At 44.3% G+C, this 16,378-nt stretch overlaps 1 protein-coding gene across 1 annotated transcript; it reads left to right on the top strand.

The window, feature by feature from the left end:
- Positions 1-7,083: 7,083 nt before the first annotated feature.
- Positions 7,084-14,588, top strand: LOC311185452 (C->U-editing enzyme APOBEC-1-like; the record flags this gene model as incomplete). Its single annotated transcript, XM_084256077.1, has 5 exons — positions 7,084-7,099; positions 9,231-9,258; positions 10,676-11,067; positions 11,732-11,850; positions 14,454-14,588. 5 exons carry the CDS (start codon positions 7,084-7,086, stop codon positions 14,586-14,588), a joined length of 690 nt encoding a protein of 229 aa, XP_084112203.1.
- Between the last annotated feature and the right edge of the window lie 1,790 nt (positions 14,589-16,378).

Here is a 16,378-nt window from a genome sequence, read left to right as displayed (position 1 = left end):
ATTCTCTCAAAATTTTTTAACTTGAATCTTCTTTTCTCTTTGCCAATCCAAATTCTCCTCTTTTGTAGTCTTCTGCTCAACTCCCACCCCATCCAAAAATCTTTTTCTTCCAAAGTCTGAAGTATTCTTCTCTTTCACAATTTTTTTTAACACTAACTATAGCAGGAGTGGTTTACTTAATTTTTCATTGTGGTAATACAAACAATTTTCTGTTACTTGATGAAAATTCTTTGTGGATGTGAAGAGCTATTAGTAGTATAGTAGTGCAAGTAGTAGTAGTAGATAATAAATCTTAGTAAAGGCTAATACGAATATCCTAATATGCTAATATTGACCCTGATATCCTAATATTAATGTTAATATCATACTAGTAAATGCTAATGTAAGAATAGAGTGTAACAGCAGCCATTTTAAAGTACAGCAGCCATTTAAGAGCTTAACTGACTGTGAGGTTGCAATTCCTGGAATCCTAGATTCTAAGAACCGGAGTCTGTAACCATTAGATTACCCTAACAGTTGGATTCCTAGAATCCACATGTGAAGCTGTCAGATTACCCTAAGGGACCCATTCTGTATGCCTATTTATTTATTTATTTATTTATTACATTTTTTTTTTTTTAAAGATTTATTTATTTATACAAGCACTGGGCACAGTCAGAAGCACAGCACAGGAGGGTGAGAGAATTCATCAGAGCCAGAGCGGGGAGCAGAGCAGGCAGAAGGACCGAAGTACACTGCTGAGGAGAGCAGCGGGCGGCAGGAGAGGTCTGCGCGCCATGTGGGACCCTCCTCCGGTGGGCGGGGAGTAGCCTGGGATCGAACCGACGCTGCAGAGGCTGCAGGCAGCTTTGCAACCCAGCACTCAACCGCTGCGCCACCGGGGAGGCCCAATATCCTATTATTAATAATAGGAAGGTTGTAAAATATTCCAGGACATAAGCACAAGCAGTGCACATGCACACGCACACACACACACACAGAGCTTTTGTATTTTCTTAAAAATATGAGCTTGCCAGTCACCCCCCACCCCCATCCTGTGCATTTTACCTGTGTCAGAAGTCATGGTGCTCTGTCACTGTCCCTTGCCTCTGGAATTATATATGGTGCTGATCGCTTCTGTCATCAACATAACTGAACACTTCATGTGTAATTATCTGTTTGCTTAGTGGAGGATGACTCATTACTGAGTTTCAGGGAGTTACTGGTTATATGTGCTGCACAGATAGGTAGGAAATCGAGAGAGAAGTGGGTGCAAGAGTTTCATTCTTGAGTTGGTAGAGAAAGCTTATGGCACAAAGGTACAAACAACATGAATCCGCTAGAGATTGAGGCTATCTTAATTCCAAACTTCTTCTCTATCACATCCCAATTTAGAATCTTTCTTTCTCTTTCTTTCTTTCTTTCTTTCTTTCTTTCTTTCTTTCTTTCTTTCTTTCTTTCTTTCTTTCTTTCTTTCTTTCTTTCTTTCTTTCTTTCTTTCTTTCTTTCTTTCTTTCTTTCTTTCTTTCTTTCTTTCTTTCTTTCTTTCTTTCTCTCTCTTTCTCTCTCTCTCTTTCTCTCTCTCTTTCCTTCTTTCTTTCCTTTCTCTTTCTACCTGGGGCACAGGTCAGAGGCGCAGGAGGGTAAGAGAATTCACCAGAGACAGAGTGGGGAGCAGAACAGGCAGACGGGCCAAAGACACTGCTGAGGGAAGCAGTGGGAGAGTCAGGAGAGGCCTGCTGCAGGCATGTGGGTAGCTCCCTGGCTGGGGATTGAACTCATGCTGCACTGGTTGTGGATAACTTCACAGGTTTTGTCTTAACCCCTTGCGCCACCAGGGAGGGCCCCTTAATGACCTTTCTTTCTTTATTTTTTTTTTTAATAGAGGCATGTGGTTTTTTTTTTTTAATTTATTCATTTATTTGTTTGTTTTGTTTTTGTTTATACATGCACTGGGTACAGTCAGAAGCGCGGGAGGGTGAGAGAATTCACCAGAGCCAGAGCAGGGAGCAGAGCAGGCAGAAAGACCGAAGTACACTGCTGAGGGGAGCAGCGGGTGGCAGGAGAGGTCTGCGCACCATGCGGGACCCTCCTCTGGTGGCCGGGGAGCAGCCGGGGATGGAACCGGCGCTGCAGAGGCCGCGGGCAGCTTCGCAACCCAGCGCTCAACCGCTGCACCACCGGGGAATTGACCTTTCTTTAAATTAAGGTTAGAGAGACTAAGTCAGGTAGAAAGAGCTATGGTAAAGACACAAGGTCGAGTCACTACGGCTAGGGTGGCTTGTCTCTCCAGGAAAGGGGGCACTTGCATTGAAGATAACAAAGGCAAACTATTCTGTATATAAAAAAGTAGAATAGGCACATCAAAGACATCTTTACAGACACATCACCCAAAGCAGTGATAGTGAAGGCAAAGATAAACAGCTGGGACTACATCAAATTAAAGACCTTCTGCACAGCAAAAGAGACAATAACAAAAACAAGAGAAACCCCACCAACTGGGAGAACATTTTTGCACACAACACTAATGATAAATGACTGATCACAAAAATCTGCAAAGAGCTGATGAGACTCAACAACAACAAAGAAAATAATCCAGTCAAAAAATGGGCAGAAGAGCTAAAAAGACACTTCTCTGAAGAGGAAATGCAAATGGCCAACAGGCATATGAAAAAATGTTCAACATCACTTGTAATCAGGGAAATGCAAATCAAAACTACCATGAGATACCATCTCACACCAGTGAGAATGGCACATATTAAAAAAACTAGCAACAACAAATGTTGGCGAGGGTGTGGAGAAAAAGGAACTCTCCTGCACTGCTGGTTGGAGTGCAAACTGGTCCAACCACTATGGAGAGCTGTGTGGAGATGTTTGGACCTACTAAACATAGAGCTTCCATATGATCCAGCAATTCCACTCCTAGGTATTTACCCAAAGGACACAGAAACATCAATTCCAAAGAGTACCTGCACCCCTATGTTTATAGCAGCACTATTTACAATAGCTAAGCTTTGGAAACAGCCCAAATGCCCAAAAATAGATGACTGGATCAAGAAGATGTGGTACATATACACCATGGAATATTATTCAGCCTTCAAAAAAGATAAACACATGTAATTTGCAGCAACATGGATGGCGCTGGAAGGGATCATGCTCAGCGAAATAAGCCAGAAAGAAAAAGAAAAATAGGGCCTCCCCTGGTGGCGCAGTGGTTGAGCGCTGGGTTGCGAGGCTACCTGCAGTCTCTGCAGCGCCGGTTTGATCCCCGGCCGCCGGCGAGGGTCCCACAAAAAAAAAAAAAAAAAAAAAAAAAAAAAAAAAAAAAAGAAAAAGAAAAATACCGGATGTTCTCACTCATAGCAGGAATCTAGAAAACTTAAATAAGGGACCAGGAAAATGAATAACTATATGAAAGTGAAAATCAAAATCAACAAAAAACTATGAACGAGACACTTTTTGGGGGGTGGGGGGTGGGGGGTGGGAGGGGAAGGATTGGGGTCAAAATGGGGGGTTGCAATTGCATGGGGAATATAAAAATAAAATTTATTATTAAAAAAAAAAAAAGTAGAATAGGGCCTCCCTGGTGGCGCAGCGGTTGAGTGCTGGGTTGCGAAGCTGCCCGCGGCCTCTGCGGCGCCGTTTCGATCCCCGGCTGCTCCCCGGCCACCAGAGGAGGGTCCCACATGGCGCACAGACCTCTCCTGCCGCCCGCTGCTCCCCTCAGCAGTGTACTTCGGTCCCCCTGCCTGCTCTGCTCCCCGCTCTGGCTCTGGTGAATTCTCTCACCTTCCCAAGCTTCTGACTGTACCCAGTGCATGTATAAACAAACAAACAAAAAAAAACCAAACAAATAAAATAAATAAATAAATAAAACATGGCTCTATATAAAAAAAAGTAGAATATATGTATTTGAAGTTGAAAATTTCATCTCAAGATCAAGAAATGGGACAAAGGTATTCTTAAACTGTGTCCAGCTTCTAGTCATTTGTGAAGAGGGTAGCTTGCTTGAATTCAAGATTAGATGGACAGAGCCTGATAGTATTACTGGAAAGGGGAGCAATGCCTGACCCCTCAGATTGATCCCAACCTCTCCCACAAAGCAGGTGGATAAGCCTAGCTGCATATCCACTGCTAGGATATGTTCCGCCCACTAGGAGTCAGAGGAATGGACCAACAGATCAGCTTTCAGGCAGGGAATAGACTGCTAAGATCTTCTGGTCAGGGGCCTCCCCGATGGTGCAGCGGTTGAGCGCTGGGTTGCGAAGCTGCCCGCAGCCTCTGCAGCGCCGGTTCGATCCCCCGGCTGCTCCCCGGCCACCGGAGGAGGATCCCACATGGCGCGCAGGCCTCTCCTGCCGCCCGCTGCTCCCCTCAGCAGTGTACTTCGGTCCTTCTGCCTGCTCTGCTCCCCGCTCTGGCTCTGGTGAATTCTCTCGCCCTCCCGTGCTTCTGACTGTACCCAGTGCTTGTATAAATCAATCAATCAATCTTGTTTAAATAAATAAATAAATCTTTAAAAAAAAAAAAAAAAGATCTTCTGGTCAATAGTGAAAGAGAGGGGCCTCTCTGGTGGCCTAGGGGTTAAGTCTCAGTGTTATAACCCTGGGTCTTGAGTTTGATCCAGGGATCTAACCCACATGGCACAGCAGACTTCTCCTATCTCATCCACTGCTCTCGTTAGCAGAGTATTTCAGTAGATTGGCATGTTCTGCCCCCAACTCTGCCACTGATGAATCTTCTCATGCCCAGCACCTCTGGCCTGCACCCCAGTTCTTCCATACAAAAATAAATAAAATTAAAAAACAATTATTGAAAAGAGGACTCGGCAGACACTGGTTTGGGCAGACAAGAAGCCAGGGTTTATTGGTTAGAGAAAGAGCAAGAAAAGAGCACTCCCAGGAGACTTCGCTGGGTATAAGAGACCCTTTGTGAGATTTGAGGCAGGGATCTATATAGGTCTTAGGAATGGATTTTGAGAAGAAAGGAATTAAACTTTATTGGCAGATGCTCTGCTCCCCGCTCTGGCTCTGGTGAATTCTCTCACCCTCCCGTGCTTCTGACTGTACCCAGTGCATGTATAAACTAAACAAACAAACAAATAATAAATAAATAAATAAATAAATAAATAAATAAGACATGCCTCTAGAAAAAAAAAATTTAAAAAAAAAAATAAACTTTATTGGCAGAGAAAGCAAGGAGAATGGACTTGGTTAAAATCCATTAATGTTGCTGATTGTGGGAACCCATCAGCTGCAGCTTGGTGGGTACAGGGATCGTGACCTTCTTCCAAGTGAACTTCTCGTGGATGCTGTGTGATCACAGCTCAGGTTAAACGTGTCTGATCTGACCCTTTGGTCTGCACCTCCCTTTTCTTCCCATAGCCTATTTGATAAGCTGAGGAAAGAAGCTCAGAACTGGTAAAAGGAAAAAAATAAATGAGCCAAGGAAAATTTTGGCAGCAGGTATCCAGGCCTAGAGTCACCAGGTTTTTTGTTTTTTTTTTAGTATTTATTCATTTATGCATACAAGAATGGGGTTACAGGGCCTCCCCTGGTGGCGCAGCGGTTGAGCGCTGGGCTGCGAGGCTGCCTGCAGCCTCTGCAGCGCCAGTTCGTTCCCCAGCCGCCGGCGAGTGTCCCACAAAAAAAGAAAAAAAAAATTGGGTTATAGGCCAGAGGTGTGTGTGGAGGCGTGGTGAGGATGAGAGGATTCACCAGAGACAGAGTGGGGAACAGAACAGGCAGATTAACTGAAATACACTGCTGAGGGGAATAGTGGTCTGCTGTACCATGTGGGTAGCTCCCTGGCAGGCCAGGGATTGAAATTGTGCTACAGTGGCTGCCGACAAATTCACAGTGCTCTGCCTAACTCCTTGCACCACCGGGGAGGCCTAGCCATCAGGTTTTTAAGCTCTGGGAATAGCAAAATTTTGGTCCTTGATTCCTGTCCCTTTCCTGCATTCTTCCTGTCTCAATATCTTCCCTCGGTACTAGAAAGTAATAAACTGAAGGAAATTGCAGGAGTTTGGAACAATGTATACATATTGCATATTGACACATCGTTAAAGTCATATGGAACCTTTAACAAGGTGCGTAGCAGTCTAACCAAATTGCATGGATTGGTTGCAGTTGAGACCCTCAGTGGGACCCCACTTACCAGGGTCACTTCCCCTTGTTTGAGGACCCTCCTCTAAATGAGACTGGCTAGCCTGAGGCTAATGATTTAGTCACAGGCCTAAACTGAATATACATCCCAACACCCTATCATCCCTACTGATGGGAGGCAGGTGGCACCTGTGGTTGAGGGGGCCTTAGGTCTTGAGGTGACCTAAGTTCTGAGAGTGTGTGATGAAAATTCAGAGGAACTTGATGTGGGGTTAGGACAGGGGGACAATGGCAATAGTGAGTACAGCATTCATTTTTTTTTAAGGAGAATAAAAAACCACAAGTGCATTTGGCAACACATTTATGTTTGCTTCTAGAAGGAAGAGGAATCACCAATAGCTTTTGCACCAACCACCTGACTCAGAAGTCAAAGTCCTTCTGATTTCCAACTAGCAGTGCCCCTCCCCTTTCCAACAGGATTGGGGCAAAGAGCAAAATAAGAGGAAGTTATAAAGTGAGAGACTAATAGCGCAACACAATGTCACTGTATCTTCACCAGGTAATGCTGAAAGCTTCCAATTACAAAATGGGAAAATTCTCTTTTCTTTCTCTTCTCTGCAATAAAGAATGATGAATCAGTCTCTTCTTAACTTCAATTTAAAGGATAGGGAAACTTTGTTAAATTCAGATGTTATCAGGGAAGAGCTTTAGAATTGGAATGTCCCCAGTGATGTACTCTATAGGGTTTATGTTAATTGTACCATAAACTTTCTTTATCAATCCAATGTCTAACCCCCTGCACCCACTTCCCTCTTGATTTCCTACCTATCTGTCTAGATGCCCATTAATTCCCTGAGACTCAGGAATGAGTCATCCTCCACCCAAGTGGCAGGGGTGAGTTAGCAATGTCCAGACATGTTTCAATGAGTTAGCAATGTCCAGACATGTTTCTGCTAAGAGTATATAGGAGCACAGGGGGAAAGTCCAATGAGGCACCATGACTTCTGACACAGGTAAAGTGAACCGCGGGTGTCTGGCAAGCTCCATATTCTGGAAAAGTACATAAAGTATGTTTGTTTGTGTGTATGTGCATGTGTGTGTGTGTCCTGCTTGTGCTTATATCCTGGATTATTTTTCAAATTTCCTATTAATATCATTCTTAAATAAGATTTATTTACTACTATTTCTTCCACTTCTTTATTACTACATCTATTCACGTCCACAAAGAATTTTGATCAAATGACGTTAAATCAATGTTTGTTCCGCCATAATAAAAATTAAGTAAACAGTTGTTAAAATAATTGTTTAAAATAGCAACAGAAGGCATAATAGCAGAGGGCATGTCATTTGATAATTTAAGGCTCAGTTTCTAAGAGGGAAAACATGTCAGACTGTGAAAGAAAATGATTTTCAGATGAGGTAGGATTTGTGCTAATACCAAAATGAAATTTGAAGTTGGAATGGCAAAGAGGAAAAGGTGATTCCTGGTTGATTGAAAGAGAGTTTGAGGGAATTCCCAGGGTGGTGTTTGAAATATGAAGAGTAAATTGATTAGGTTAGAGAAGAGTTTATGGAAAAAAATCTGATTTGAGATTAGGAAGTGAATTTGATTATTGCATTTATTTTTATTTTGGTACCATTGGTTTACAATACTGCATTAAGCTCAGTGGTACAGAATCACAGTTTTTCAAATATGTGATCCCACTCCATGCCCACCACCAAAGGTCTGATAATCTTTTTTTAAAAAATATTTATTTATTTATTTTATTTATACAATAGCTGGGGTACAGGCCAGGGTACAGGGAGGGTGAGAGGATTCACCAGAGACAGAGTGGGGAGCAGAGCAGGCAGACTGACCAAAGACACTGCTGAGGGGAGCAGCGGGCGAGTCAGGAGAGGTCTGCCATGCCATGTGGGTAGCTCCCTGGCTGACCGGGAATCGAACCCACACTGCAGAGGCAGCGGACAGCTCAACAGCACTGTGCTCAACCCTCTGCACCACTGGGGAGGCCCAGGTCTGATAACCTTCTACCAATGTCCATTCAACTCTTTGTGCCCAGTGTTCCCACCTACCCTCATGTACCCTCCATTATCATAGTCTCAGGGTTATTTTTGTTTTGTTTTCTTTGATTGATTGCGTTGTTGTTTTATGTTCCACAAACGAGTGAGATCACCCGGGATTTGTATCTCTTTCACTGTAACTTATTTTGCTTAACATAATCCCCTCAAGTTTGATTCTTATTGTCTCAAATGACAGGATTTCATGTTTGTTATATCTCTGTTATATTCCACCATGTAATATGCCACACCATCTTTTGATGGGCATCTAGATACCCGTCCATGTCTTGGTTACTGTGACTGGAGCTGCAATGAACATTGGGGTGCATATATCTTTTTAAAATCAGTGTTTTCTTGTTTCTTGACTGCATATCTAGACGCAGAATTGATGGATTATATGGCAATTTTATTTTTAGTTCTTTGAAGCACCTCAACAGTTTTCCATTGACACTGAATCAATTTACAACCCACAGCATGTACACAACAGGGCTTAGAGTGTTCCTTTTTCTCCACACCCTGGCCATTGTTTGTTTCTTCTTGTCTTTTTGAAATAGGCCATTCTCACAGGTAGAGGTGATATTTATTTATTTATTTATGCATACAAGAGCTGGGATACAGGCCAGAGATGCTGGGGGGGTGAGAGGATTCACCAGAAACAGAGTGGGGAACAGAACAGAGGATCCACTGAAATACACTGCTGAGGGGAGCAGCGAAAGAGAAAGGAGAGGTATGCTATACCATGCGGGTAGCTCTCTGGCTGGGGATCGAACTTGTGCCACAGTGGCTGCGAATAGCTTCATAGGTTGCGTCTTAACCCCTTGCACCATCAGGGAGGCCCTTGTTGGAATCTTAAAGAGGGTTAGCACTTCTGTAACTGGGAAAATAAATTTTAGCAGAGCCCTTCAAAACTTGCTCTCTTGATGCAGAGAACTGGTCCAATCCAATTATTTTAGGAGAAAAATTCTAACTCTATTTTTCTAACTCTATTTTTCTAGGAATATTTGCAGGTTTAGAAAAACAGAACATTTTTTCTTAGCAGGTCATTTTCATTTTGATATTATTTAACAATTCATGTCTGGTCAACAGGTCCTTCAGCTGGAGATGCCACTTTGAGGTAAGAAAGATCCCATTGCAGTATGTATTAATTCAAACAAAAAAAAAGGGATATTTAAGAGCCAGTTACTTTCCTTACTTTTTCTTTCCTCTTTTCCATGCTCACATTCTTTTGTTATTTTGTCCTCTCCCGGATTCATTCTCTATGACTATTATCTTCTATATCTTTGCTCCTATGTTTTCAGTTTTTGTTTAAATAAATTCTCTCCCAACTTTGTTCTATTACTTTCTTACTACTCCTCTTATCTCTTTAAATCACATTTTTAGGGTGACTAGTGAAAGATCCAGGGAAGTTACCTGTTCCATTGATAGTTTTTACTATATGCCCATTTTCCAGTCACACCCTTATCATGTCTCCGTGAGTGGAAGAACTCACCTATGGAATAAATGCAGGTGATACCTTAGAGAATGGGTGGGGAATACTAGGAAACTACAGCTCATGACTTCACCATATTGCAGAGAACATCCTCAATACACAGCTGAGCTTTCCAATTCTGAGATGTCAGAATGGGAGAAGGTAGAACCTAAAGTTGCCGCGGAGAGCAATCTGAGTGTCTTTCCAAGAAAAAATACAGAATTGATGTGGAAGAGTCCTAAGGCCAAATTACTCTCTTCTCAGACTTGACTATGGAATCTTGTTGGCAATTTGAGGCTTCCACACCAGAGAAAACCTAGTCAGAGTCCACTGGGGAATAAGAAAATGAATGACTGGGACATGACAGCTCTAAGTATGAGATAGAAAGTTGAGAACATCATGAGAAACCTTCAAAGAGAAAGAAGGACACATTAATATGTGAACAGAAGCACCGTACAATGGTAATCACACAACAGGAGTGGGACAAGTTCTCTTCAGTGCCTGTGAGGGAAATCATGGCCATTCAGACAGGCTCCTGGATAACTAAGAGCTTAAAAGAGAAAAAAAAATTTCCTAAGATGTCTTAGCTTATTGTTTTTGCAGTACATATTTGTATATCTCCCTTTATTTGTTTTTTTTTAAAGATTTATTTATTTATGCGTACAAGAGCTGGGGTACATGTATGCATACAAGAGCTGGCCAGAGGTGCGGAGGGTAAGAAGATTCACCAGAGACAGAATGGGAAACAGAACAAGCAGACCGACTGAAATATACTGCTGAGGGGAGCAGCAGGCAAGGCAGGAGAGATCTGCTGCGCCATGTGGGTTGCTCCCTGGCCGGCTGGGGATCGAACTTGTGCTGCAGAGGCTGCAGATTGCTTCATAGTGCGGTGCTTAACACCTTGTGCCACCAGGGAGGCCCTGTATATCTCCCTTTAATTAGGATTTGTCAGCTCCTGTAGGGATGTCCGGTTTTAGAACTCCTGACAGGAGACAGAGCAGGAAGTGTGTTCTAATGTCCTGCTAAGATGGCATTAAAACAAGGATTACTTTTTATATTTCAGAAGGAGAATTGAACCCTGGGATTTTGCAGACTTCTTTGACCCCACACAACTCCGTAAAGAGACCTGTCTGCTCTATGAAATCCACTGGAACAGGAGCCAAAAGATCTGGCGAAATACAGCCTGCAATAACAACAGGCATGTCGAAGTCAATTTTACAGAAAAATTTACTGCAGATTTTCATCCAGCTGTCCACTGCACCATCATCTGGTTCTTGTCCTGGAGCCCCTGTTCTGAATGCTCACAGGTTATTAGAGAATTTTTGAGTCAACATCCTAATGTGACTCTCATTATAAACGTCACCCGGCTTTACTATCACCTGGATGAATCGAACCGGCAAGGACTCAGGGACCTCAGAAACAGCGGTGTGCTCATCCAGGTCATGAAAGTCCCAGGTAAAAGCAATGAAGAATCTTTTTTTTTTAAATTTATTTGTTTGTTTTGTTTATACAAGCACTGGGTACAGTCAGAAGCGCGGGAGGGTGAGAGAATTCACCAGAGCCAGAGCTGGGAGCAGAGCAGGCAGAAAGACCGAAGCACACTGTTGAGGGGAGCATTGGGCGGCAGGAGAGGTCTGTGTGCCATGTGGGACCCTCCTCCGGTGGCCGGGGAGCAGCCAGGGATCGAACTGGCGCCGCAGAGGCCGTGGGCAGCTTCGCAACCCAGCGCTCAACCGCTGTGCCACCGGGGAGGCCAGCAATGAAGAATCTTGTTTCTATGAGACAAGGGCTGGTGGTTTGATTCTGGGCCAGGAGATTATCCCAGGCTGCAAGTCTCAGATGTGAAAGTTCAAAAGAATGCAAGAGAGAACCAGGTGTGAAATTCAGAGCAAGGACAAGATCAAAGATCTCACTCCTTTCTCCACCCTTCCCATTCTGGCTGCCTAGCTAGAGCTTTAAATGAGCTGCTTTGGTTTTTCCTCTTGGATTCTGGGCGAGTCTTTCCAGCTCTAGTTGCTAATTGGCAAGAGGGTTCTTTATCTGTTTCGTTTTTAAGGTGGACCCTCTTTGGCTATGTTTTTGTTGTATTTGTTGATGAACCAACCTGTGCATTCCTTAGACTACCACCACTGCTGGAGGAATTTTGTGAACTACCCACCTGGGGAAGAAGGTCACTGTCCAAGATTCCCACATGAGTTTATGAATCTGTATTCACTGGAACTCCACTGCATTTTTCTAGTAAGTAACTTTCAGGGCTAAAGATTCTGATCCACAAAGCAGCATCCTTCTTCAGTCTTCTCGCCAGATCTTTTTTTATTTAATATTCATTTATTTATGCATACAAGAACTGGGTTACAGACCAGAGGTGCAGAGGGTGAGAGGATTCACTAGAGACAGAGTGGGGAGCAGAATAGGCAGACTGACAGAAATACACTGCTGAGGGGAGACAGGAGAGGTCTGCTGCACCAGGTGGGTTAGCTCCTTGGCCTGGGATCGAACTTGTGCTGCAGTGGCTGCAGAAAGCTTCATAGTGCTGAGACTTAACCCCTTGCACCACCAGGGAAGACCCTCCCCTGATCTTTTTGACATGGACTGTCCTCACCATCTCCTTGCCACGTACATGGAGATTTATTTCTTTAGCTAGTTTACCCATCCTTGGAAAATGTGAGAACAAAACAACTTTTTTGTGGGAGTTAAGTGGGGGAAGGGAATGGATGCATGGGTATAGGATATAGGTCAATCCCATTGTAATTCGACTGTGGTTTTTATTGTTAGCACAGCTCACCCAGGCTCTAAAGATGCAGATCTTCCCCTGTATTGGTGTGTATCATGGACTGAAGGCTGCAGTGTCTGTTGATGTTCACTGTAAAGTAGCTTAATGGTCTTCCTATGGTGTCTTTAAATGTTAGTGGTGATAATAGCTTTAAGAAAAATATACTAATTTCTGTCTTTTTTTCAGGGTCTCCCTTCTTGTTTCACGATTTCAAGAAGACGTCACAAAACACTTAATTTGTTCACACTTACTCTTCAGAACTGTCATTATGAAATGTTTCCACCACATATCCTTTCAGTCGTAGCCTATGATTTCCGTTCACTCTTTTACTCCAACTTCCTGTGACTTCGAGCTGAATGGAATGATTTGGTGTGTATATTGTTTCATGAACAGGCAAGAATCATTTATTTCAATGTTTGTGTCAAGAATTTGGGACTGATTAAATTGAGGGGTTTTTGCCCTGGATTTCTCATGTGGTTTCACTCAAATGAGGGACTTTTGAGGGACTGATTTCATCTGATGTCTGGATTGAGATTAGAGGTTCTAGTTCGGTCATTCTAATAAAGGTCTCTCTTGCCCACATATCCCTTGGGAAGAGTACTCCATACTTCTCAGGCACTATACTCCCCATCATCATTCAGGAAATATATCCCCTTCTTTGAATAAAGGGCATCAAACTCATTAGTAAATTGTTTTATTTTTGTCATTTCCCATGGGATCTGCCTCTCCTCTTCTACCTCCAAATATAGCACTTGGGCATGTGGATTATTTTGAGCCGAAGGCAATTAAGCATAATGCTTCATTTTTTTAAAAAAGATTTTTTTAAATTTATGCATACAAGAGCTGGGGTACAGGCCAGGGATGCGGGGGTGGGGGTGAGAGGATTCACTAGAGACAATGGGGAACAGAACAGGCAAATTGACCAAAGTACACTGCTGAGGAGAGCAGCGGGCGAGACAGGAGAGGAGTGCTGTGCCATCTGGGTTGCTTCCTGGCCATCCAGGGATCGAACTTATGCTGCAGAGGCTGCGGATTGCTTCATAGTGCAGTGTTTAACCCACTGCGCCATCAGAGAGGCCCTTCTTTTTTTTTTTTCAAAGAATTTATTTTATTTATGCATACAAGAACTGGGGTGTAGGGCAGAGATGCAAGAGATGAGAAGATTCACCAGAGACAGAGTGGGGAGCAGAACAGGGGGATCTGCTGAAATACACTGCTGAGAGGGAGCAGCAGGCGAGACAGAAGAGGCCTGCCATGCCATGTGGGAGTCTTGCCAGCTGGCCGGGATCGAATCCGCACTGCAGAGGCTGTGGACAGCTTCACAGCATTGCGCTTAACCGCCTGCACCACCCAGGGAGATCTGTCTTTACTTTTCTTTTTCTCTTTGCAACATCATTTTACCACGTTATTCTTGGAAGTTTTAGACATCCTTGACTTGTTGACTCCTGAATCCCTACTTCTCTGTGTAAGATATTGAAGGACTAAACATAGCAAGACAGCAGCCATTTTAAGGAAGACGACCATTTTGAAGAGCACAGCTGAGCCCAAGTTTCGTTTCAGGGTAAAACTACAAGAACCACAAGGCAAGGGTAAACAAAACTTAAAGGTTGCCAAAGAAAAGTACCCAACCAGATTGAGCTTGGTCCCTGTTGTGAAAGGTCCCCTTTTTCTGATATGAAAGGTCCCCTTTTTCTGCTGTCAACAAAGTATAAAAAACAGCTTGTCACCCTTGAAGAGGTCCTTCTCTCAACCTGATGAGGCTGCTGAGTCAGTACACCAGGCAGAGTCGGACCCTAGCTTAAGCTAGCAATAAAGCCTTTTTGCTTTTGCATCTCTGGCTCCGTGTAGTTTTTGGGAACCCCGGACGGAGTTGAGGCGCCAACTCCTAACATTTTGAGGGCTCGTCCGGGATACCCAATCACTGCACGAAGTGGCCAAAGAAAGTCTCAGGCCAGAGGAGGACATCTGATTCCTGGTATATGGGCTTCCTGGGTCAGGCGGATGCGCCATACGACCAGGGGCACGGGGTTTGGAGAGACGTCTCTAACCCGCGACGGCCCACGCCCAGGGAAATTCAGATTTTTCTGGGGCGTACGAGGCCCAGTTCCGACGAGGAATCAGGAAATCTGGGGCATACGAGGCCGTCGGGATCCGATGGTTTTTCCGGAGCCAGTTCCAATGGTTTTTCTGGAACCCATCCTGAGGCTCAAGCCTGGACGGGGAGGCAAATTTGGAAAACAATCACTGTCCTCTCCCATAAGCCCGAGGGCCTGTTTCTGTTATCTGTGGTCTTCAGTTTGTGTCTCATGGGAATTGTTGTCCCTGTCTTGTTTTTCTTTCTACAGGATGGGCCAGGGACAAACCACACCATTGTCCCTCATGGTGGACCATTTCTCGGAGGTCCGGGCGAGGGCCCAAAACCTTAGTCTTGATGTTAAGAAAAGGTTACTAATCACTTTCTGTTCCAGTAAATGGCCAACTTTTTCTGGCATCCAGTGGCCAAGTGGAAGATCCTTAGACCTCGCTGTCATTCAACAAGTCAAAAAGCGAGTTATGGCTCTTCACCCTGATCAAATTCCTTATATACTTTTGTGGGAAAATATTACTACCTTTCCCCCTGAGTGGTTGCAACCCTTTGTTCCACGACTTGCCCTGGCAGCCAAACAAGGAAAAACCCTTGTTTGTCTGGCACAACAAGAAGAAGGGCCCAAAAAGCCTGTCCTCCAAAATTCTTCCTATCCCCAGGATATTGATGAGAGCCTTGAGTCTATGAGGCCTCCACCTCCCCCTTATCCCGCCTTAGACCCAGAACCTGATCCTGAGCCTCTAATTCCGGATCCCGAGCCAACCCCGCCCGGCTCCCCTGTGGGTGCCCGGACAAGACATCGCCAGCCGGGAAGGGAAGGAACTGACCAGAGAGGGCGACCCGATCAAACCACAGTGGCCCCATTAAGGGTAGTGGGCCCAGTGGGTGAGAACGGCCAGCAAAACCTCCAATCCTGGCCGTTTTCAACCTCCGATTTGTATAATTAGAAACATCAAAACCCTCCCTTCTCTGAAAATCCTAGGGGACTTATTAACCTCCTTGAGTCCATTCTTTTCACCCATCAGCCTACTTGGGATGATTGCTTGCAGCTAATGAGAGTTCTCTTTACCACGGAAGAGCGGGACAGAAATTTTGGGGGAAGCCTGCCATCAGGTCCCAAGGGGGCCGATGGGAGGCCGACCCAGGATCAGGCAGTCATCAATCGCCACTTTCCCACGGAAAGACCTCAGTGGGATCACAATACGCCTGAAGGTGGGGAGAATCTCCGAATCTATCGCCAGACTCTTATGGCTGGTCTCTGCGCCGCAGCGCGCAAACCCACCAATTTGGCCAAGGTAGGAAATATACGTCAGGGGGTGACTGAGACCCCGGCTGCTTTCCTGGAGCACATAATGGAGACATTTCGACAGTTTACTACCCTAGACCCTGAGTCAATTGAGAGCCGCGCGGCTGTTACTATGGCTTTTGTAAATCAGACAGCCCCAGACATTAAAAGAAAACTGCAGTCACTAAATAGGTTGGGGGAACGCCCAATTCAGGAATTATTAAGGGCAGCTAAAAAAGTTTATAATAAAAAAAGTCAGAAGAAAATAAACAAAAAAGGTTAAGAGCAAAACAAAGGGAGCGAAAAAATAAAATAAGGGCAAAGGACAAAAAAATCCATACAACAAAACAACAACAACAAAAAAAGACAAAAATTCTGTTAGCAACCGTGGGCGACCCGGCCCAAAATAAAACTTCCGATGGAAGTAGGCGACTGTCAAGACAGGGACAGGGATCCAAACGCTCCCCTCTCAAGTGGGACACAGATCAATGCCACCAGTGCAAAAAATATGGACACTGGGCGAAAAATTGCCTGGAAGTAACAAAACAGGAAAATAACCCAAAATCTACCCCCGTTCTCCTGGCCGGGACGGCTGCATCAGATGATAGTGACTAGGGAAGTC

This window comes from Talpa europaea (genome assembly GCF_964194135.1).
Source record: "Talpa europaea genome assembly, chromosome: 15".
Classification (NCBI taxonomy): domain Eukaryota; kingdom Metazoa; phylum Chordata; class Mammalia; order Eulipotyphla; family Talpidae; genus Talpa; species Talpa europaea.
This window is presented reverse-complemented; position numbering and strand designations above follow the sequence as displayed.